Source organism: Paramisgurnus dabryanus, chromosome 13 (genome assembly GCF_030506205.2).
Source record: "Paramisgurnus dabryanus chromosome 13, PD_genome_1.1, whole genome shotgun sequence".
In the NCBI taxonomy this organism is placed as follows: domain Eukaryota; kingdom Metazoa; phylum Chordata; class Actinopteri; order Cypriniformes; family Cobitidae; genus Paramisgurnus; species Paramisgurnus dabryanus.
In genome coordinates, this window is record NC_133349.1 from 10816689 (window position 1) to 10841978 (window position 25290).

General features: G+C 38.2%; 1 protein-coding gene across 1 annotated transcript in view; it reads left to right on the plus strand.

The window, feature by feature from the left end:
- The window catches only part of adgrb1a (adhesion G protein-coupled receptor B1a), a 103676-nt gene that overhangs the window by 25639 nt on the left and 52747 nt on the right, over nt 1-25290 (plus strand). The window contains 4 exon segments of the mRNA XM_073811550.1: nt 4067-4941; nt 21007-21165; nt 24675-24749; nt 25171-25275. Coding sequence (XP_073667651.1) covers nt 4209-4941; nt 21007-21165; nt 24675-24749; nt 25171-25275 — 1072 coding nt within the window. The 5' untranslated portion in view covers nt 4067-4208.

Below are 25290 nucleotides of genomic sequence, written 5' to 3' on the forward strand. Positions count from 1 at the left end.
TTCGTTTGATGATTGTCACCATTGTTGAGATTTGTAGGATGAGTAATAATGTCTGAATATGTCAGTATTTTTTCTGCTTATCTTGTCACAGTGAAAGTAATGGTCAAAAATGGATGAACAACATCATGTAAAGCAGCTTAATTTCATCTCATCTTGAAATCTTCATTAAAAGCAACCAATTTTAACATCACTTTGAAACACATCTTTCATTTCGAATGCAAATTGTTTTACTACTTATACACATACAAACACAAAAAAAAGAGAAAGTTTTAACTTAGTCAATGTGAGAGTCAAGAGTTTAAAGGGACCATTTAATATGTCCGCCCAAAAAAAAAATCAATTCATACTCCACACTCCAAACAGACGGGGGCAGTATACCTCCAGAAAAGTGAGTTGGTCTATTTTAATTTAGCAGCTGCAAATTTAGCAGCATATATCAAGTTTGATTTACATTAGCAACTAAGTTATCATTAGTCACAAAAAAAAAACATTCGGTCTCATTAAAATTGCAATGTTTTCCGCTACGTTTCGTGCGTCCATTTGGTGTTCATTATAATCGAAGACATTTCAAGCTTCTTAGCTAATATTACATTTTAGCATCAGCTTGGTAGATAACGGGTGAAAACCGGATCGGATACATGGGTAGAGCTAACTAGTAAACGCTAACAGCTAAGGATGCGCAATAATTTGCATGCGATAGTCATGACGCTTCTTGTCAGTGAAGCCGGTTTCTTGATTAAAAGTGAATCGCCATCAGCTGCTTTCAGATGGAGCCACATTTACTGCACAAAGCCGTAGTTCATGTACAAGCTGAGCATAGGTTATCGCAATGCCTATTATAAGTGAACTTCTAGCGAAATACTAACAGCATCTTACTTACCAATCGAAAATAAATGTTGTCATTTCGGAGTCGAACCTCATTTCTTTCATGTCCATTAGTTGTCTCCAGCGATGAAAAGCAGTGCCAGTATTTACTCTGGTTCGGTTACTTTATTTATCATATTTTATTTGTGATTCCGAGCACGTTGTTTCCTGCAGCAAATGTTTGTGGTAGTGGTAAATGTCTCTTGCTTTAGCCATTCTTCCGGTCTCTTCCCTGAACTGAAATACGCCCGAAACCCCTATTGCAAGGCAGGAAGGCATCAAGGCATGTCCGAATCCATGGCTGTCCGAATTGCATTTCTCTGAGCTGCTTTCATGAATCTTAAGCCAACAAGTCGGCTGCCTTAGTTTGCGGACGCAGTGGTAGTAGTAGAGGGCTGTACTCCCACACATGCAACTTATTCGTGTATTGCAGTTTGGCTGGAGGTTATGTGCGTGGCCCGCATACCGCCTCCCATGGTCGAAACTGGTATTACAACACCAGTCGGGCTGTAGCTAGTAATTTAGCATGCTAATTCAGATTGATATTTCTGCAGCACTATACCTTGTCATTTTTTTAATGACACCTTTGCCCTTATTTCTTCTAATTCTTTTGATGCGTGTAGCTATTTTTTAAAAATCTTTTACCTCAATTATTACAAATGGCACCTTTAAAGGTGACATAGAATAATTGAATGGAGTATTTATCCTTGTTTTGCGATGTGACATGTAGACAAAAAAAGTTTTGTTTGGGTCTGTAATACCTTAGAAGCTTTCTAAAAACCTCTCTCAGACAGCTCTATTAGGGTGGTGGATTTTAAACAAGTGGTTTTGCACCTATTTGCCCCCCCCACTGACTTAACTTGCAATCTCATTACTGATTGGCTGACTTTGCTGCCACTCAAAAAATGTAGCCAATTATTTTAAAGTGGAGGGGCAGTTAGATGCCTGTGATGTCATAAGCATCAGTTTTTCAGATTGGGCCGTTTTCTGGCTGACATTTCTAAAAGAGGAATTTCTATGAGACTGAGATGTTTAGAATGTCTAGCACTTTTTGTATCTTCGTGAATGTGGGTAGACTACCATTATTCAACAAAGACAAGGTAAAATGGTTTTTCATTCTCTGTCCCCTTTAACTAAAGCAATCATGGTAATGGTGGTTTTTAAATTTCAATATTTTTTCAATATTAATGGAGGGTGCAAACCTGATATTGATTCAATGCAATTAACATTGAAATATCAACTGTTTTTAACATTGTTTCAATGGTTGCATGCTATCTGGGTAACGTTTGCATACATATTTAATTGTTGCACACTGTTTCTGTGTGAGAAAAGCTGCATTGAGCTCATAAGCATTTTTGTCACTTTATTGGCCTTAAATATGTCAAATTTGCATCACAATGCCCATCTTCGCAAGTATCCTCATAAACATTCTCATTTGGGTTTTAAGAGAAAGTAAACAACTTAATAAAGAAAATGTATGCCTAACCATATATATTGGATTTGCACTTTGGTCTTTAAGGGGAAGTAACCAAATATCGCTTATGTCTGTCAATCATGATAATCAAACAGACTTTGACTAAAAGTCTTGACTAAATCACTTTTGATCCTTTAATGATAATATATATTTTTTTTTCAGTCTATTTATCTTCAGTGAGCTTTAGTTTTGTTTCTTTGTTTAATTGTTTTTGCCTTTTTTCTGAAAAAAAAAAATTTGATATATATTGTTATCATGATATAAAAGTACTCATATTGCGAAATATTATTTTGATCATATCGTACACCCCTAGTTTGGTTGGTTAGCATGGCCTAGGTAGTACAAGTTCGTTTTGAGGAAGATTTGTATTGATAATATGTCATTATACTGTAGCAGATATTTGCCAGGGCCTGGATCTTTTGGGAGGGCTTTTAAATGCATTACAAAGGTACAGTACTGTGCAAGTCATAGGCCATTATGCTACTATTTGTTTTGCTGTTTTTTTTAATGGTATGATCATATATAATTATTTATATCAGTCTCTTTATTACAATTTAATCTGAAAATGCAGAAAATGTGTATGCATAAAAACAGAAAATAATCAATGTTTTGTATTTGTTGTGAACTCCCATTAGATTTGAGCAAAAGCAAGAATCTCTAAAAACTTAAATTCCAATTCTAATGACTTCAGTCTCCTCCAAGTAGTTCCTAATGTTTAGGTGTTTAGTGAAAAGTGAGGACACTTTAAAAACTGACGTTTTTTTTTTTATTGTGTACATACTTTTTGTATTTTCTGTTTATATCTTAAAAATTATAATATATAATTTTACATTTATTTCTATTATTTTAAAACAAAGCTTGTGGTGGCTTAAGACTTGCACAGGACTGTATATAGTTTTACCACTAGCCAATTTAAATAGTGTTTATCTGTATTTTACCAAACCATGCTTTGAAACTACCTTGCATTTTTATAGTGTTTGCTCTCAGTTTTCTCTTATCTGAATGTACCATACTGAATGTAAGCAACAGAGCTAATGCTTTTAGATAAGGATGATTAACCTAGAATAAAATCTGCATGCTGTCTTCTCGTAGAGTATCAGTCTCTCAGGGTGTCTCAGCCCAGTGCCACAGTGCTCACTTTGTAGAGTGACTAATGGCACATGGAAATGTTGCGATTACATCGGAATAGTCTCCGAGACGTCTGTCTGCTGCTCGTTCATGTGACCTTACATATTTCATGTCGCCAAGTGCCATAAAACTACACGAGACACTGAATCGTCAAGGAAAATGACGCTCTGGTCCGATTGAGAGATGATCCATCCGCTTTTAGTCTAATGATTCGCTGAGAACGAGGCTATTGATCATTTTGACATGAAGCAAATGCAGTGGAAATAATGAATGACAGCAGGTGTTCATATGTTTGTAATTGATTGCCCCATAATTGGACAAATTATTGAGCTCACCGATGAAATACAAGATTGAGGGTGACGTTTTGCAGAAACTGACTGCTTTATCGGGAACAAAGAGTTCTTTTTTGATGTGAGGCACAGGTGCGGCACTTTTCAATCAATTTGGCTCGGGTTGGTAATTTCTGCATGGCAAAGTCGGTCATGTCGCCATCTATTCGCTCAAAGTTATTATGTTCACTTCTTTTTCTGGTCAATGGATAATTGCTGTTGTTTTCCATCTTGGCTCACACAATCTTTTCGGTCTTTTCTAATCCTGCAGATCTCTCCGAGGCTGTGTGACATCATGGATGGCAAACTGGATCAATGAGCCAAAGCTGAGCTGTCGATCAAGACGGTTCTGAGGATATCACCTTGTTGACAAGAAGCGGTGTAAATATATATTCTTGTTTTCACACCTTTTCATGTTGTGTACAGCCATGATATCAAAACTGTTACGGAATTGTTCTTCAATGGTCCTGCTGTTGCCTCTTCTTCAACTCATCCGGCTGGATGTGCTCAACGCTGCCCCTTCCGGACCGGAAACTGACCTATGCTCAACCCTAGTCCAGAGCCGATTCTTTGGCTTTTTTCTCTCATCCTCTGCATTTCCCAGCACTCCCTGCACCTGGACCCTACAGAACCCTGACCCACGCCGCTACACAATCTTCATTAAGGTCACTAAGCCGACCAGAGACTGCGTTCCCCGACAGCATCGGACCTTTCAATTTGACTCTTTCTTGGAGACGACACGAACCTTCCTGGGGATGGAGAGTTTCGATGAGGTGGTAAAGCTGTGTGACGCCTCAACCCATGTTGCTTTCTTGGAGGCAGGGAAACAATTCCTGCAGATCCGGAAAGGGCTGCCTAGAGCAGCTGCTGGATCCAGGAATGGGGATGGGGAATTTAAAGTGGAGTATCTTGTGGTTGGGAAGCGTAACCCAAGCATGGCTGCCTGTCAAATGTTGTGCCAGTGGTTGGAGGATTGCCTCACATACAGTAGCTCCAACCGGCCCTGTGGCATCATGCAGACTCCATGTCAATGCTGGGACCAACCACCACCTGACAAAGAAACCAGTGGATGCTATCGAGATGGAGTCTATGTGGAGAACTGCAGCCCTGTGGTGAAAGAGGGAACAGCTGACATGGATAAAAGTGGTAAGCTGCGATTTCTTTAGTTTGGTAACTTGGATGACTATTGTTGGACTTGAATTTGGGAAAAGCTGATTAATTGGCCACTAGCTTTTGTTTAAAACCACAAATCCAAATAATAATCTATACAAAAAAGTTTTAAAAGTGTACATGTGCCTATTGTTATATTGTCATATGAGGAGCTCAGATGCAAAAGCCTTTATATGCCATCTCTGTCAGTAATGAGAAATTGATAATAAGTGAATGCTTTACATTCATCAAATACTTCAGCTTCAAATCTGCTTAATCCTGGCCAAGCTGAACCCTTGGTTATACAGTAATCCCATCAAAGTAACCATTGTAGTGCATTTTTGACAATTTCACATAGTTTCAAGAGTATTTATTTGTGCCGAATAAGCAGTACAGCAGAGTTCAGAATGATCTGATGGAGGTTAAAACAGAAAAGTTGGGGGGAAAAGGTTTTAGGTTACAGCTGATGTTTTTTAGCTGGGTGACCTTGACTTCTTGGCGCCATGCGTGAGTGTGAGGGTTCAGATGGGGATATCGGATCGGCCCGTGGGAGACGTGATGCATCGGACATGCTCTAAAAGTGACACAGGATAGCTGTGGTGCTGTGCTTTGGGGATCGATTATTAGAAAGGGAATGGGGTCGGTTACTGAGTACAGAGATATGATGTGAGGTTTTGTCGAAAAATAAATGTGGCATAGAAATTCAAAACCACTGGAAGAGGCTAAAGCCATGGGATTGAAGGATCGCTCGCCCAATTGCACTGCATGACCTTTTGATAGACAATTGTCTGCCCTTTTTATTTTTTTACATGGTTTTTAACTTACTGTAAGAGGGGTGATGGGTCTTCATACTGTCCGATCCTCTATACATTTAATTGAGATGCATAATACATTTGATTGGATTTTTATAAAATGTGTAAGAATCATGTAAGAATGAAATAAACAGGCTGAATAGATGAATGAATAGTGGGATAAAGATGAAATAGCTCAAAAAAATGATGGTGAGCTTGGGAGGTGAGCCAGGAAGGTCCAGCTGAGCTATCAGATGGATTAGTTGCAAGGGCGGGATGGCAAATGAAAGATGATTTTTAAAAGACAGGCCATGCATCATTACGTTGCTGCTCTCTGGGACCTTTCACTCTGTTGATATCCTCAGTACACTATTAATGGGACGCTTACCATTGTGCTGCCTCCTCTCTCGCCTCCTCCCCAGGAGGAAAATACGTCCTGTTTCTACTGTAGGAGGGTAAGAAAAGATTGAAAAGAGAAATGGGACACATGAGAGTAGGTGTGTGTTCCGTCTCAAAATGCTAAAGGAGTGTCTATTGTGCAAGCTTGACCCATTGCTCAGAGGCAAGGCATCGTGGGAGATGAGTAGATTCATCTCTCGCAGCACAGAGCAGTGACAGATTACAGTCTGGATTTGAGAGACATCGAAAGAAAATTGTAAAAAAAGACTGGGGTTTTGTTGTTAGGTGATGAGGCAAAATATGCTAGGAAATCCCGGCTTTTTGTGGTGGCTGTGTTTTGGTACAATCTAGCACGTTTTTATCTGATGTAGTAGCAGGTTTGGGTCAGCTAATGACCAGCTTAGACCTAAACCATCTGCAATTTACCAAAGCACAGTTTTAAAGATATTTAAAAGTTTCTGCAGCGATGTACCATAGAAGAGCCAACCTTTAAAGTAAATGTTTTTTAACGCGTTTATAGCCTCTAACCTTTCTCCACTTTGAATATTAAAGGAATACGCCACTCTTTAAAAAAATCCTGATAATTTACTCACCACCATGTCAACCAAGATGTATGTCTTTCTTTCTTCAGTTAAAAAAAAAAAGTTAAGTGGACCTCAGTGGTTTGCAGTTTCAATGCAACTAAAAAGGGTGTAAAAAAAATGTACACAACTTCTCGTTTTGCACTAGGTGTATGATGCGCCAGCACGACCTTACGTATTACGTAATCACGTCGAAAGGTCACGCATTACTAAAAAAGGACACTTGCGGACCATTTTAAATAATAAACTGATACACAGACATTAATTAGTATCTAACCGGACTCGTGTTCTCCCGTCCTCGGGAGTTAGTTCTTCCGAGTCTGAACTTGCAAATCCGAACTACAAAGGACGCAAGTCCGAACTTGGCTTACTTGGTATTGAGAAAGGGCCACAGATTGAAATACTGCTGCTAGAAACGATGCTGCATGTGTGAAAAATGCTTTCATTTTTTGGAAATTCCGCTGCTATTTTGTTTTTAAAGAAGAAAATGCCAACAAAATGGTTGTGCAGTGCAAACTGTGCCTTCCAGCTACAAAAAAGACTTTCTTTAGCCACTAGATGTCTGTATAGTCCTTTACATAAAATTCTGTAAAAATTCCTAATAAATAAAAGTTGTTTTTTAAAATAATATCTTGATGTAATCCAAAAGTAATCAGTTAGATTACTTTTATATTGATGTACTTGGATTATGTTACTAAATACTTTTTTATGAAGTAATTTGTAACTGTAACAGAATACATTTTAAAGTAACCCTCCGAAGCCTGGTCATGCGTGACCTTTCAACGTGATTACGTAATACAAAAGGCAAGAAGTTGTGATTAAAAGTACTTTTTTTGTGACAATGACAATCTTTTTGCTAGACAAGATCCTTAATGTGCATTCAGACCGTCACCGGCGAGAGTGTCAAAGTGGCCGGAAGTCATTCATTTTCAATGAGAGCCGGCGCCGAGCTCCGGCGAGCAGTGGCGCAGCGCGTCATGTACAGCGTGAGCGTTGAGGAGAGTTGAAATCAGCTTAACTTTATGGTAATGAGATATGACGCGGTTCGGCGGCAACCAATCGAATGGCGGAAATGTTCGGCGGCAACCAAACGGAAGGCGGAAACCTCCGCCTGTGAGGAGTTCAGAGAGTGCATTCGAGCGTCAGAGCGTCCACTACACCTTTTCTTTAGCGTCGTTGGCAGGGCAGCCAGAGCTTTTATTGACGCTCTTGCCGGTGGCGTTGTGAATGCACAGGTAAGCCTCAGTTGGGATCGTTTAGAGCCCTTTAAAACTGCAGTTTTAAACTGCATTGAAACTGCAAACCATTGAGGTCCACTAAAAGCCACTATATGGAAATCCTGGAATGTTTTCCTCAAAAAAGTTTATTTTTTTCAACTGAAGAAAGTAAAAGATAAACATCTCGGATGACATGAGGGTGAGTAAATTATGGGGATTTTTTTTTAAAGTGGAGTATTCCTTTAAGAGTGCTTTATTAAAACCATACAGCCAAAAATGGTTCTTCTTTGGCATTGTGTAGCACCTTTGAGAGTGTGTCATCTTAAAGTGTGTCATCTTAAAAGCTGCATCTTCCCAGCAGAGATGACTTGCAGTTTTTCCCATTGTGAACTGATGTGTCTTAAAGAGCCTTGGTTAAGCGAAATGATAACGCTTTGATTTGAGAGCACAAGGATAACAGCTGGGCTGTGATGTTGTGAATGAATGTAGATTGACTTCCCCCATAGACTGAAGGTACCTATGTAAAATCTTCCTCTTTGCTGTTTCTCTTTCAAATACGTACATGCAGGATCTGTTTCATACTGAGCAGTTTCATTGTAGATGGCTGAAAATGATTGTGCGGGTACTCGGTAACCACATGTGGGTAAGTGTGTGTAATGTGTATGTTTGGCCACCAGGGGCGCACTCTTACACGGAGGTAAGAAAACTGCTTCCAATGCTCAGAGAGGGATAAGCACGGTCCTTATCTCTGCTGGATGGATGGTTTCTCTCTCGCCCTCTCTTTCTCTGATTCTCTCTCTCTCTGTCTCCTAATGTTGCCAATGGTAGCTCATGGCCCCTCCACAGCACTCCAGAACTCATGAAAAATTCATGTTTTAATTAAGCAGTTTTACTGCCTCTATTCTCGATAATGAAATACGCCCCGGGTTGGGTGTGTGTTAGGGTGTCTATGTGTGTTTTAAGTATGTACTTTTGCCGTAAGACTTTGACTAGTGTCTAGTAAGCGCTCACAAGGGGAAAGGAATAAAAGACATTTGTCAGACATCTGTTTTGCTTTAGGGCATCGTCGGCATTTCATGCACACTTTTGCTGGGGGGATTTGTGAAAGTATTTGTTCTGCGAGGATGTTGCATTGTTGTTCGGTAAAATATTGTTTCGTTTCTGACTGAAGCCGTCACAACTAATCCCATACCCTCATTAATATCTGCAATGAAGCTGCATTGTGTTTGTCAATGTAATATTTCTGTGTAAATTTATAGAGGCACCTTGAAAAGAAATTACAATAATGAGTATCTAATGAGAATCACCATTGAGAATAATGGCAATTACAAAGAGACACAAAATATCTGGACACATTATGGTAATGAGAGTGTAGGAAGAAAATGCACTTAACTGTGTAAATAATCTTGCAATGAAACAAAACGGCTTAAAATAGTATATGTGACCCTGCATGTGAACTCCACGTTAAAGTCTTATTATTTAATTATGAGATAATAGCATCAAAGTCACTTTAATTTCGACATCTTTGACATGCCCTTACTCAATATATAACAGATATTATAATATTACAGATATCAAGGTTATATTTTCACACGATGTTCGAATGATCTAGTAGAAGTAGAAAACAATTACATTTTTTTTATTTTTGGAATGAGGTGAGTAAAATAACCTGTGCATATTTTCACTGTGTGATTCACCGACAGGCGTGGGTACAGTCACACATGCACACATAGTGGTGTCTGGTCCTGACTGTGCTTTATGAAACCCCAGGGATCTGTTTATTAGCAAACGCATGCTCCTGGTGATAGACCTGTTGATTTTGTTTGTGGCTGTACAGTATGTGTGTAGCTATAATAAAAGTAGTTCACCCCAAATCACATCTAACCCACAGTCTAGTACAAAACAGAATCTATAAAACAGAAAATCTCTTCTAACATACTGAGATTGACCCAGTAAAAGCCTGAGTGAGAGAAATTGAGATGGAAAGATGAATGGTTAGATTAGGGGTTATTTGTTGAGAGGCACAGCAGAGGAGCATACAGGAATGTCTAATGCACCTAGTGAAACATACATGTGACACATCAGTGGTTTCCATAGGAACATTATCTGAGACACTCAGAATGAAAGCTGTCATGTCCCCAATCCGCAAGCTGTTATAATCAAGTTTACTACCATATGGGGACTAAGGCATTAGCTATCTCTTTTCGCCTGATCCACATCTCAGGCATTTTATTGTGCATTGTTGTGGTAAAAACGCTAGTTTACAAGACATGCACCAACACGCATTTACACAATGAGGCGTTTATGCTATAAAAAAGTATTTGAAGAGTTCCAGATAACTGGATTCCAGATTTTTTTTTTTTTCAAAAAATATTATTATGTTATCATGTTTTTAAAAACGAGATTGTTTCGAAAAATTTAAAAAATATCTGGTTTTAGTACAAAACTCGTTTACAAATAAACATAATATCTACAGTAAACACTTCTTAAGACATTTTTATACATTTTTAATAATGTAGGCTATTAAGATTTAAGTTTACTTCCTTACCCGCCAGTCACATTAACTACAAGAGATAGAGCCAGAGTAACAGGCTATCATTCATTTTCAATGGGAGTGGTCGTTTGCCAGCGACAAGCAACGAGCTCACCGCTGCGCCGAGCAAGGTGGGGCCAAAATAGACAAGGCTTTTTTATGCAAATGCTGAGCGATGCGACAAAGCGACTGCCAATCGGAATGAAGGGGCAGTGGCTCGAGTCAGAGAAATAATTCAGGATGGCGGAAAAAGCATATTTCTGTATATAGACAGTTTCATCGGACGCACGTGATACACATCTGGATCCGAACCTTACTTCCGGTTTCGGTTTTTTAATGGTTTGAGTATTTGCTAAATTGATCTCTTGAACAAATGCCTCATCGAAAATAACAAATGTTTTGGTTTCCTAGGTAAACTATGTGTTGTTGTTTTGCTTTTTATATAAATAAACTATGTTTAAAGAACTTTGTTGTTATTTATTCTTAGCGGAGTTTAACGGAAGTTACGTGCGGACCGCGACAGCCGCTTGTTTATGTTGTTACTGCTGAAACGGTCTATATCTGATAAGTTTGGCATTTTATCTAATATATATCTAACCCCATTTTATCGAGAAATAAATATTTTTAAATCCAAAAACATTGTTTTTGTAACTTAACAATACCTCTGAAGTGACTTTTGATACCGCTTTTAGGTACTAGCCAAGGAGCGGCCATCAAGCGAGTGCGTGTCGCTCAGTGTTGTAGCTAATATGACTGTAGGGTCAAGCTGCATTCACTTTGTCTCTGTGTGTCGCTCGTCTCTTTCAAACTTTTCTGAACTTTGTCGCGTGACTGGAAACGCCTCATCTAGTCAGCAACGGTCACTGTTGCTCGTGTCGCCGGACCGTGTAAAATATAAAATGTTGAAATTAACACTGACAAAGATAGGGTGGCCGGCAAGATATATGTAAATTACAGAAATATTGTATGTTTTGTAATAACCAAATTATTTTAGTACTTTAAAAAAGTTATGCATAGTCAGAGTTTAAGGTCGAGATAAAGTAATGTTTTCTTTTCCCAGAAAGAATGTGAAACATCTATATTGTTACAGGGCTCCAGAGCATTTTGCCACCAAAAATTTGAGAGTGTGCCACTGAATTTCACATGTGCGACCAGTAAATTTGACCTTTTTTTTGTGATGTGACACTGAATTTGAAACAGCAAATTGTACTTTCTGAATCTTTCATTAAAGTATTTATAAGTAATACAGTATTTGGTAAGCATGTTGATTTTTGGTGTGTGCCCCTAAATTTTCTGGTTGCGCTCCTAAAATGTTCAGTTGGGGGCCACTGTGCTCCTAGTGAAAAAAGTTAGTCTGGAGCCCTGTGTTATATAATTGTAATTTTTTAAAATATATTTTATTACTCAAAACATTTTCGGTAAAAAAAGCATTTTTAAAAAAAAAGCATTATTGTATCGCACAGAGGCGATTCTAGGGTTTAGGGTTCTGAGCTTTAGGGGTGCTGAGCACCCAATGAGCTCTGCTGCCACCACCCACCCACCCTTTTTTTACACAAAAAACAATAATATGTTTATTGTAAAATAACTATCATTTTAACATTGGTTCAACTAACTCCAAAATCCAGATTTTTTTGGAGACCATTCAGGCATGAAAACGGGTCAGGGGTGAAAAAGATGAGAAGGATATTACCCCTCTAGGGGGGTCTGGGGGCATGCTCCCCCATAAGAATTTTTTTTTTAAATTTCATATTATAAAGCAAGCGATGCAGGTACAGAGAAGTAGAAGAAGAGGATGACACCATTTGCTAAGCGGGGAGGTTTTCATTTTCATCCTAACATATACATTTTAAACCACAAACTACAGAGGATGTTTTGGACATTATTTAACGTTGGTTATTTAACCTTATCATTTACCGCACTATTTAACAAGTTATCGTATAATGTATTTTACATCAATATCATGCACCCTTGTACAAAGAATATCAAATTCAGTAGCGATATTGTATATTGCTATTTAAAACTAATGTAGTTAACTAATATAAACAAACAAAATCATATTGTTAAGTGTTATTAATCTTTCTTTATATAGTTAATCAGTTAAAAAATGTGCTTAAATCAAGAAACAACAATGCAGAAAAATAGAAAAACCTTACTGTGTTCAGAGACCCATGTTCCAGTCTCTGACCAAAGCAGTAAAGATATTTGAAAGTAAAAGTGTGTTCACATGTGTATTTGTGTGCGCACATTTCTGTGTCCACATATTCGCCTGTGTCCTTTTGCTCATATGAGCAGATGCTTCTCTGCCCAAGATTGATGTGCAAAGAGGAAAATAAGAAAAGCCTGTTATTTTTCCACTCATCTGTGGGACCGTGAAAAGTGTGATGCCCATCTGATCCTTTTAGCGAAGGTGTTTTGATTCGCGCTTGATTTTTCCCCCTTTTGGTTCCTGTTGAGGAGAGGCATCCATCTTCGGAATTGAAACGTCGACTCCTCTGACCCGCACCTGCAAGCAAAGAACGTTCAAGCAAACCTCACATTCATATCCCTGTCGTACTTCAGATCTGTTTATCTTGTCGCTCATCAGTAAAACGTCTGGACTCTGAGCTCCACACCTGACACTGGTCATGATCTGCCAACGCATGCTTACGACCAATAAGAGGATGTTGAGTTTGTCATCACATAATTCAGAGCAGAAGTGGTTTGATGGTTATTGGCACTATAATCGGGTGCTATAGTAACCAAGATATTCAATCTACTGTATGTGATGAGACAGAATTGTACACTTTAATTAATGGCTCATTATCGAGCAAATGAAATTGGATTGGATTGTTTCCCGCTGCACGTAACATTTCAAACATGCTTATCAGACAAAATCAAATATGACTGGGGAAGTACACTAGAAAAAATTATTTTCAAGAAAAAAAAATTCTTAGTATTTTTGTCTTGTTTTCAGTAAAAATATCTAAAAATTCTTAAATTAAGATGCTTTTTCTTGATGAGCAAAATGACCCAAGAAAATTAGTCTAGCTTTTAGACCAAAAATATCAAATTTAAGTGATTTTGTGCATAAAGCAAGCAAAAAAATCTGCCAATGGGGTAAGCAAAGAAATCTTGAAAAATTTTCTTAAACACTAAATTCAAGGAAAATTCAAGAAAAATGAGCTTACGCCATTGGTAGATTTTTTTTGTTTTATGCCCAAAATCACTTAAATTTGATTTTTTTTTTTTTTTGTCTAAAAACTAGACTTGTGTCTTGGGTCATTTTGTTCATCAAGAAAAAGCATCTTAATTAAAGAATTTTTAGATATTTTTACTGAAAACAAGACAAAAAAAAAGTTTTTTTTTCTTGAGAATATTTTTTTTTGCAGTAAATATTTTAATATTTTTATATTTTTATGGAAAACACCCCAGTTTTTCAAAATTTTACTATGTTCTTACCTCAACTCAGACGACTTAATACATACCAATATTTTTTCAAAGCGTAAATTTTTAATATTTTGTACACCACCTCATGAATGTGTTAGCATTTAGCCTAGCCCCATTCATTCCTTAGGATCCAAACATGGATGAATTTAGAAACCACCAAACACTTCCATGTTTTCCCTATTTAAAGACTGTTACATGAGTAGTTACACGTTACAAGTAAATATGGTGGCACAAAATAAAATTTTTGTTCGGAACCATAGGAATGAATGGGGCTAGGCTAAATGCTAACACATTTACGGAACGCTGTACAAAGATTAAAAGGGCACACATTGAAAAAAGATAGGTGAGTATTAATTCATAAGTGGAGGTAAAAACATAGTAAAATATTGAAAAATACTTGTGTTTTCCTTTAAACCAACAAATATCTTAATTGGAAATATTGCGAACAATAATTAAATCTTAGGGTAAGCCAAACGTTGACACCTTGACTGCGTTCCACAGGGAAACTGTATCCTCTGAAGCGTAAGTTAGGGTTATGGCCTTAGGGTGTCTATTCTGTATGTTTGTGTGGGGTGTTTTTTGGGCCTGTGGCACAAGAGGGGAAAGATTAGTTTGGGGGGCAGACCCGAGTTGTGTTTCCTGCCCCTGGAGAGAGTTTAATCAACGAGATGTGTAAGCACATGCAGCTGCTCAAATATTTATTCTAAGCAGGATACTGCAGAACACGCGCGCACACACACACGCACACACAAGCGCGCGCACGCGGTGAACAGTGGATTAGACATGAGTTTTAACCTTCGGAAGAACAGAGAGATGGGCAAAGAGAAACTGTAAGAATAAAGGTGCAAGATGATGAATGTCTAATATCATTCTGCTCAAATACGTCCCAACGCGTGTTTGATCCATTTCAATTTTGCATCATTAAGGAAAGACATTTAAAGCAAAGATCAGATAGCTACAGGGTTTTTCTCGACATTTCAAGTGTAATAGTTTAATTGTCATCCTTTTTCATGAAATCAAATCCAGCCACAACTCTCTCTTTTCACTGACACTTGTCTCATGTTGTCTGCATGGATGCTAAACTTACAATGACTGGTAGCGTCCTCTGGGTGTCAGCACTTACCATCTTTAGCTTTCTATTACTGACCCGCAGTGTCTTTCTGCACAGCTCTTTTAATAGACAAAAGCAGCTGAAAAACAATGACTATAAATATAATCTAAAGATGTAGTGCCAGATGTTGTTTAGTATTTATTATTTCTGAAAACCATTTCAACATCTTTGACAATTTAATGACGAGAACCGGTTAATCCATACACAAGTTGGGTGACAGGCAATCTCTATTTATTCTATTCTTCATGTCATTACCCGGAGTAAACACACACACACACACACACAGGAAGAATGCAATCTTTACAAAGAAAGACCTCCCAATCCAGCCGAGTGGAGTGTGATGCAAGAGATTGAATGTGATTTTGCATTGCTAATTTTAGACATACTATCTTATGTATTTAAGGGAACACGGCCACATTTTGCGAATTTAGCTTATTCACCGTATCCCCCAGAGTTAGATAAGTTCATATATACCTTTCTCATCTCCGTACATGCTGTAACTCCGTCTCACGCAGCCCCCGCTAGCTTAGCTTAGCACAAAGACTGGAAGTGAATGGCTCCAGCTAGCATACTGTTCCCAATAAGTGACAAAATAACGCAAACATTTTCCTATTTATGTGTTGTGATTTGTATAGTCACATCGTGTACAGATAACAAGGTCAAATGAGACACAGACATCTTTTAATAGTATACATACTGGGAACTATATTCTCAGAAGGCGAAGCACTGCTACATGGGTGGAGTGATCTGCACAACTCTGACCGAACTCTCTGCTCCTCACCAGGGGGCTTCTCGGGTGCTGCAGTCACAAAAGAGATTTTGTAATCTAATGATTTTTCTTAAACAGGGGTGACATTTAATGTTGAGCAAATGCATACTTTCACTCAAGTCCTGATAATCATTGTTCTCCTGCTCCTTCAGATTAGTTTTATGCTCTTGCTGTATGTTAACAGTTTTTCATTATTCAAAGTTTTTAGCAAAAACTAAATCGATACTGAAATGAAGTGTAATGAAGATCTCAATTAAGCATTAAAAGCAACATCTCAGCAGTTTCTATCTGAGCTGTTACTTGATCTAGAGTGAAAGGTCACTGCAAGGTTTTTATCTAGATGATATTTACTAACGCTAAATAATACGTTCCCAACAGGCTCACTCACAAAAAAATAGGTGCGCACTGCAGCTTCAGTGCACAAAAGGCGGAAAATGACAGCGTAATAGACTTGATGAATAGAAAGCAACAGGCAGGCAGAGGACAAATATGAGGATTTAAAGAAGATGTAGAGGGTCTGGATGCACCACCAGCTACCGCTGAAGAAAAGCACACTAAATTATTGAAAGCATAATAAAATGTCCTTGGGGAGAGAAAAGAAACACTACATTATTCTGCCCTCTTTTCTCCTTCAGCTTGTGATTATTGAGCCAAAAAAGGGTCGTATTTTCCCAATCGTTTTTCATGGAGAGAAAATCTCATCTCTAAATGGAGTATTCAAAATTTGATTCCCTTATTTTCGTTCTCAAACTTGTTTGCCCTACATAGTCTCACTCTTCTCATTTCGGCCATCCCTTCATAGTTTCATTCGTTTTAAATATGTTGAAAGTTATTCAGCAGCACAGAAGCTGAGAAGGTTATTGGAGTCAGATTCACAGTACTTATGGATACCCTGTGGAGCAGGGATTCTTGCATGCTGTTTATGCCACGTGCGATTGGTTAAAGAAACCATCTGATGTGGCACGTGATTGGTGGATGAGATTAATGAAGGCAGCTCGCCGAGGACCACCCAGTTCATTTTGCATAAGGTTGTTGCTTGCTGTGCAAGAAGGACATTTGATTGTGTATTCAAGGCTGAGACGTTCAAGATTAGAATCTGTTATGTTTTGATCGGGTGAATATGTCTCTCGCAACACTCGGGAAAGCCAATCTCAGCACCTCGAATAAACAATTTGCCATTAATCGCTCATCCTGCTCAAACAAATAGATATTGATTCTGCTTTCAGCACACACACACACATACACCAACCGATTTGTACAAGCAATGCAAGAAAGGGCATAAATTGTTTTCTTCTTGCATTTATGTGGCATAATAGATGAACTCAAGCTGTGCATGACGGCTACTTCTGCTGTGTGGTCGGTCTGGGAAGGGTTCACTTGATATTGGGGTCAATGACATGACACTGAATATTTTAAACGAGTCATAAAATTAAAACAGGTGGCTTGAATATGCCTCTTTTACACCTTTGTTCAGGAAATAGGAAAATATAGTACTGTATATCATATTTGGAAATCCTTTAGATTCTCAAGATTGCGAGTCATGTTTATTTTTATTTTGACCTTTCATTTAAAGGTGGGGTGCATGATCTCTGAAAGCCAATGTTGACATTTGAAATCACCTAAACAAACACGCCCCTACCCCAATAGAATCTGGACCTTCTTTTGATAGACCCACCCCACACATAAGCAACCCAGGCAACGCCCCTTACTGCTGATTGGTACTTATCCCACTTCCTTTTCAAAAGTGATTTTCAAAATCATGCACTTCGCCTTTAAAGTAAGGTTAGTTCAGGTTTGTTCACTTGTGTACACCCAAATGTAGTCATGATGTAAAAATAACATTAGTAATGCTTTAGAATAAGGTTGCATTTGTTAACATTAGTTATTACTCTCAGAAAAAAGGTACAAGAAGGTACAAAAGTTGACTAAAAATGCGCATATTGGTGCCTTAGAGGTCAATGGCAGCTGGTGACTACTTTTCTGAAGAGGCACGAAATATCCGAACTTTGTCAAAACATCGTCATGTGTGTGGCACGTCATGTCAAAATACGTGCCTGCTGCAAACTGGATTTATGATTAAAGAGATGCTCATGTTTGCAAGATACTCGCTAGTCTCAGACGCAATGCGCTCAGATTGTTGGCTAAACGTCTGATGTTTTTCGTACACTTTTCTGGAAATCCTGTGGGAATGTCGAAGTCGTCTTTGATTGGTTGAAATAAAACGGATTTCCAGGAGACGTGAGTGTCGCAATTAGTTTCGGTTCCTGGAAAACAAAGCTCTGACGTTCGATTGAGGAAGAGAATCAGTCGTGTTCACGTGGATAATAATGATCAGCTAAACATTGGATACTCAAAAATATGCAAAGTTCGCGGCATAGACTCTCTAAAAGACGTCCAAGAGTTTTCCTTAAAGCAGTTAGTGGAGTCAAAAAGTTTGGTTCTCCTGAATTGCTTGTAGGTGTTAAAAAGTGGAGAGATATGCTTCAAACAGACGTTTACCGGGAGCGTCTCATTGGTGTGGCTGTTGATGAAGTGCACAACGTTGTTCTATGGTGAGTAATGTTGTTTATTTAGATGCTATTCGGTTGGCTGGTTACTTCAATAACTGACTTGTTGCCAGCCGGCTCGTTATTGTGGGGAGTCTGAAACATGATGGTAGATGAAACAAACTGTGATTGGTTGTTTGACATGTGGGTCAAACAGCTCGTGGGCGGGCTTTGTCCAGAAAAAGCAGTGAAAAACACCAGACCTCCAGTATTGTATCTCGTGTGTAATCAGAGTTTAGTGTTAAGTGAGTATCTGCGAGTGTCTTATAAACGTGAGCATTTCTTATCATAAACCCTGTGATTCATAAAGGTTCTCATTACACCCCAAACACATATTTTGCATTTTTGCCTCCCTGGAGCAGGAGGCACCGGCCGCCATTGCTAGAGGTGCATACAAAGGTACATAAGTGTACCAAAATTGTACAAATTAGGACCTTTTTAATATGTACCATCCCAGTGACAACTTTTGTACCTTCTTGTGTTAGTGTAGCTAACATTATCTACTAAGATTTTTTTTAAATCTATAGTACTGTTAAAGCCCCCCTAACCTAAAAAATGCACTTTTTAAACTTTTTTTAGCAGAACATAAGTCACCAGTGTGTGTGTAGAAACATCATGTTATTATACAAATCCATCTATTATTCTTTGTGTAATCTCCTTTAAACCACAACAGTCACACAAACAGGCCGTTGAGGATCCCCTAGCAATGATTACGCCCCAACCATAACTGCTTACGAGCGCATTGTTCAACCTTCGGCCAGAGATACATGTTTTGATGTAGTCCAAAGCATGTGTGTAAGTGCTCTTCACCCTACTTTGTGTACGGGGAGGGTAACAGAAGCTTTCTTTGCATTTAAAGAAACAATCACAAAAACAGCACGTTTTTCATTGCAGCCACAAATGGTCATGTTTAACATCGTATAATGAAAGATCTGTAGTGTATTTTGAGCTGAAACTTTACTAGACACATTCTGGAGACTATTGTTATTTTGCTGAAAACACCTAGGTTAGCGGACCTTTAACATCAGTTGATGCACAACTAACATGAACAAAAATATTGGCATTAATTGCATGAAGAAATTGCTTGTTTGTTATTGCTCATTGTTAGTTGATGATAGCTACATGTAATGCATCTTATGTTTACAAATGCAACCTTATTGTAAAGTATTTATAAAATATTTAACACTTGATTGGTCACACCACATTAATAGTCATTAATCAAATCAACATTTAATTTCGTAAACTTAAAGGTACGGTATCGCATTTGGAAAAATGCTAACCGTAGCCGACTAGCAATGAAATCACGATCCCACCCTCCATTCACCAGTGAGAAAACTTTGCAGTACAAAGTGAATAACATTACCAAAATAACCAACATTAACAACTGTTTTACATCTGAATCAGTTAAAGCACACTTTCGGATGTGTAGACGTAGTAACTATATCGTTACGCTAATTCGTAAACGAACACAAATTTCATAAGCAATACAATGTTTCATCCAATATCTGAATCCATCTCAATACAAACATATCGCGTACCTACCTCACCAAAATAAACAGTGCAATGACCGTTTTAGACCCTCAGCCTCCTGCAGCTGTTTGCATCTCGTGCTAAAGCAGTAACTTAAAGTTACCAATGTTAATTTGGGTTTTTGCTCTTTGCTGATCTAGGCAGTTTTTACTGTTGTTGTTTTAAAAGATGTCTTTCGTTTTGTGGCTCCTGTGCAGGTTGTCAATTCAGCAAAAAAATTTGCCGTTCTCCCTCTGTTTACAGATGGGAAGTGAGCGCACATGACGTATGGTGTCTGCGTGAACAGGCTGCGCGGTGGCATTCAAATTACGCTTACAGATGAGGGACAAAAAAAGCAGAGATCTATGATTGGTTGAACATTTTTGATCCTACCCATTTCACAGATGACTTTTAACAACTTAACATAGTGATTGATATCAGGATGTGAGGAGACTTTTAACCAGCATAACTAAAAATGTTTCTGGATCAAATGAGATACCCTGCCTTAAAAAAATCAAAATAAATGCAAACGTAACATTTCTAACTAAACATTCAACATTTCTGTGTGTTTGTTCATTTAAATATTTTTCATTGAAGCCTATTTCTAATGTCCTTATTTTCAATTAACACCAACTGATCAAAATCTTTATAAGGTTAATATGGTTATCTAATCAATACACAGTCAATACAGACCCTCTGTATCTAATAAACGCTAGTCTTCTGATGAATAATTGAAATGAGGTCTTTAGCTGATTTCATCTCTCTCTATTTTGTAATTCTCATTTTCTGGGTACACCAGCACTGAGTGTAAAATTACGTACTCTCGCTGGTGCAATTGATTTGTGAGTAATTAAAAATGTCTGTTACTGGACATGGTCCAGCTTCATGTTCTATTCATGTAGATTAATACATATTTGTCAGAGCCTTTGGGATCAGACGGGCTGCGATGTCTGATATTAAACATTCATGAGAGGACAGAACACAGGGACTCATATCCTACTGGTATTTATGGGTCCAATCCTACATCTTAGTATCATCATAATGGATTATAAAATCAGAACATTATTGCTTAGCAAGGATGGAAATTTAATTTTTGTTTTAATAAATGTCTTTTGCATGGGTGATAAGTTCGAATAGATTGTGTGTGTTAATGTTGTACTGTATATGTAATTTAATGCAGGTGGCTGGAGTGGGTGGGGCAACTGGGCGGCGTGCAGCAGTGAATGTGGGGGCGGGGTCCAGACGCGCACACGCACCTGTCAGTCACCTCCTGAGGAGGCATACCTATGTGAGGGCGTTCTGGAGGAGGGGCGTCCCTGCAATGCAGAACCCTGCATTGGTAAGTTTTCTTCTACGTTTATGCACATATCCGCATGACCGTTTGTTCACAACTGCAAACATCTTTGTACCACACTTCTTCTCTCACTGTGTGTCTCTCAAAAGTAAGGTCTCTTTATCATCTCATGTTACTCATAGTAATGAGATTATTTGGTAGTCGAATGGACACTTAGCTTGGGTTTTCTGTTTCTGAGATATGTATATTGAAAAACAGACCCTTAAATGTCTCCTCTAGACTTGTGGGGGCGGTTTCCCAGACATTGTTGATCCTAGTCCCAGATTAAAATGCAGTTTGAGCTGCCTTAATTTAAAAACACCTTGTACTGATTATCTTAACATACATCAGTGCCATTGTTTTCTCTCACGATGCACACTAGTCTTAATATAAATAAGGCCTAGTCCTGGATTAATATAAACCCTGTCCAAGAAACTGCCCCTTTGAGGAGATCACAGTGATGTCATTAAGATCCTAAAGGCCTAAGATAAGTCAGAGATTTCAATACGATCTCAACATTTCTCAATAAATTATCCAAGACTAATTTATCTGACCTGTGTTCGCCACATTCATTCAGAGGCGTTTGTTTTTTGTCCATTTTGACCTGGGATTTTTAAACATTATGAAGCAGACATATACACAATTTTAACTCTTTCCCCACCAGTGTTTTTTTTATATCTCACAATTGTCAGATATATAAAGTTGCAAGCCAGGGACAGCATTTTAATGATTTTCCAAAAAAAATTATGCCTTCCAGAAATGTTCTTCTTTAATAATTATTTAAAAAAAGATACGAATTTCATCCTATCTTCACCTGTTCTCTTTTTATCACCTCTCAAACATGAGAAGGTTTCTTCAAATATTCAAAATTTTGAACAAAAAGCTGAGATAATTGCATTTTTGTAAAGGCCTTTTGATATAGATCAGATTCAGAGTGATAATTAAAACATGGAGTTTTTACTTTTTCTAAATCCATGGATACTTCAGTGTTTTATAAGATGTGTAAAAGCACCACCTAGTGGATAATAGCGTACATATGGATTGCCGTAAAAACTCGTCATTGGCAAGCGTTTTATTTTAATTGACGAAATAACTCATCAGTCATCAAAGGCAGGGAAACAGCTAAAACATGCTTGTCTCATGTTAAATAGATTTTTGTTGTTTGGTGCTTATTTATGGTCATATACACGCAAACGTGTGGCAAACAACAAGTTCTTGACACACAATCAATATTGACAGTAACGACATCAGACATTTATCCATCACACACAAGCATGAACTGAAGAATATACATCAATCATTTCCGGAATTGTCTGCTTTGTAACCTTAAACCTGCCGAGCCCCTAAGGTGACATCGGAGTAAAAAAAAGAAAAAAAAGTTTAGTTTCATGTGCTCACGTGAAACTTTCATGTCCTCACATAAAACTTTCATGTGCTCCCGCAAAACCTTCATGTGCAGAAGTTTAGTTTCGTGTGCTCGCGTGAAACTATCGCGTGTTCGCGTGAAACTATCGCGTGTTCGTGTGAAACTATCACGCGCGCACGTGAAACTTTCGCTTTCATGTGCGTGCGCAATAGTTTCACGTGCTCGCGCGATAGCTTCACGTGAGCACGCGAAATCTGCACATGAAGGTTTCGCGTGAGCACATGAAAGTTTCGCGTGAGCACATGAAAGTTTCACCTAAGCACATGAAACTAAACTTTATTTAATTTTTGCTCCATGTCCCCTTAGGGGCTTCGTATAAACCCACATCAAAACAGAAAAAAAACAAGTGCCTCTAGTGGACACTCCAACCGAAAGATGCAGCAATACACTGAAAAAAAAAACAAGCAAAAAAATCTGCCAATGGAGTAAAAAAATCTTGAAATTTTCTAGAATTAAGTGTTTATGAAAAAAGTAAAAAAAAAATCTTACCCACACTGCAAAAAAAGAACTTTCAAGAAAAAAATTCTTAGTATTTTTGTCTTGTTTTCAGTAAAAATATCTAAAAATTCTTAAATTAAGATTATTTTAATTCTTAAATTACTTCATAATGAGCAAAACGACCCAAGAAAATAAGTCTAGTTTTTAGACCAAAAATATCAAATTTAAGTGATTTTGTGCATAAAACAAGCAAAAGAGAAATCTGCCAATGGGGTAAACAACTGAAAAAAAAACAAGTGCCTCTAGTGGACACTCCAACCATAAATGCAGCAATACAATGCAAAAAAAAATCTGCCAATGGAGTAAAAAATTCTTGAATTTTTCTTGAGTTTAGGGTTTAAGAAAAATGTTCAAGATTTTTTTGCTTACCCCATTGGCAGATTTTTTGCTTGTTTTATGCACACTTAAATTTGATATTTTTGTCTAAAAAGTAGACTTATTAAAATCCCTAAATTTTTTTAGATATTTTTAAGGAAAACAAGACAAAAATAAAAATAATTTTTTTCTTGAAAATCTTTTTTTGTAGTGCAAAATTTTTTCACAAATTTTTTTATAATATTAAAGGTATAGTGGAAGATTTTCTTTTTCCGGGTGGATTATCAAAACTATTGGTGATCCCAGTTGTCATTCATTCTGGTGATATGTTCACATAAGGCCGCCTTACGTGCTCATTCGCTTTCTGCACATGTGCACTTTCAGGTGTATATGTGTGGTGGGCTACGGCTTAAGCCAATCATTGAAGCTCACGTTCTCACCATGTTTTTTCAAAATGTCTGAGGGTCGCAAGATAAAAAGTGTCTACGAATTGCATGACACGAAGAGAAAAGCCTCTGAAGAAAGAAACAAGACCAGAGTGTTTTTGGGAGAATATTTCACACGCTGGCGTGCGCTAAAAACACAGGTTGGGCTCCCCACAGATGCCTCAGTCGTGAAGTTTCTACTCGACAGGTAAAGTTTGACATGCTATTTGGAGAAATCCATTTAAAATCACTACTAGTAAAAGTTGATGTAAGCTATGATTAGCGATGCTAGCCCTGGCACAAGTCACAAACCGCGCAGACACGGTAAACATGCTCTCGTGCACACGTTTAATAGGCGTTAACCGGGGTGCAGGTAATGTATTTCGCATGTGCGTTTTATATTTTTTAAGTGGAGGGGTGGTTCTTTTCAAAAATTCTGGAAAATCTTTCGCTATACCATTAATATTATTTTCTGTCTTAAAACTAGACTTATTTTTGTTAATCAAGAAGATGCATCTACATTTAAGAATTTGTAAATATTTGTACTAAAAACAAGACAAAAAAGCTAAGTAAGAAAGTAATTTTTTGCAGTGAACAACCTATTACATTATTCCAATAGCAAAAATGACATCAAATTTGAAACATACCTAAGATGTCCTAAGCTTTGAAAGCGCAACCTCGACATGATAAACATCTCCATTGGGCTGTCATCTCTTTTTTTGATATTGTTCACATTTCACTGGTGAACACAATGCGTTGTGTGACATAATGACAGATCATTAACATAATCTGATCATAAGAGACTGATGTTAGAATAAGTCGTTTTTGTGTGCTTTTCATTGGACCTATAGGCTACAGGCAGTATTCCTCTAAAGGCAAGAGTTTAAGTCCAGTGAAATACAATGGAGTGCAGGAGGCCATGCTTGGTAAGGGCTCAACTGACAGTACGAATGTGACCGTAGTGAGTAGATCTCCACTATAGTTTGTACGGAGGCCATGAGTCAATAACTCACTCCATGGTCGAGGTCATCGAGGTCATTGTCTGTGTCTCCATACCGCATGATCTGCTTATCTCATCCGCCATCCACTGCTCGCTCCATCTCGCTCTTTTCCTGCACACTGTCCTCTCAATGTTCAAAGCACACGGTTTGAGATCACACATACAGTAGAGTGTGCTCACACATCGGTGAAAGTGCGGACACCCGAGTATCAGACCAAACACAGATTCTGTGTAACATGTTCACACAAAAATCCCAAGCATGGCTGATGGTGGTTTAGTTGTACAGGTCGAACAGCACTGCCCATTCAGAAGTCGACTGTAGTTGCTAACCCCACCCCATCCTGCAGGCAAAGGCCGACTCGGCACTCGTAGCCAATCGCTGCGCTCGGTGGACAGCCGCAAAAGAGAGGACACTGATAAGACCCGCGGCGGACAGCAGTCTTCCCAAGCAGGTAAGAAGACATCAG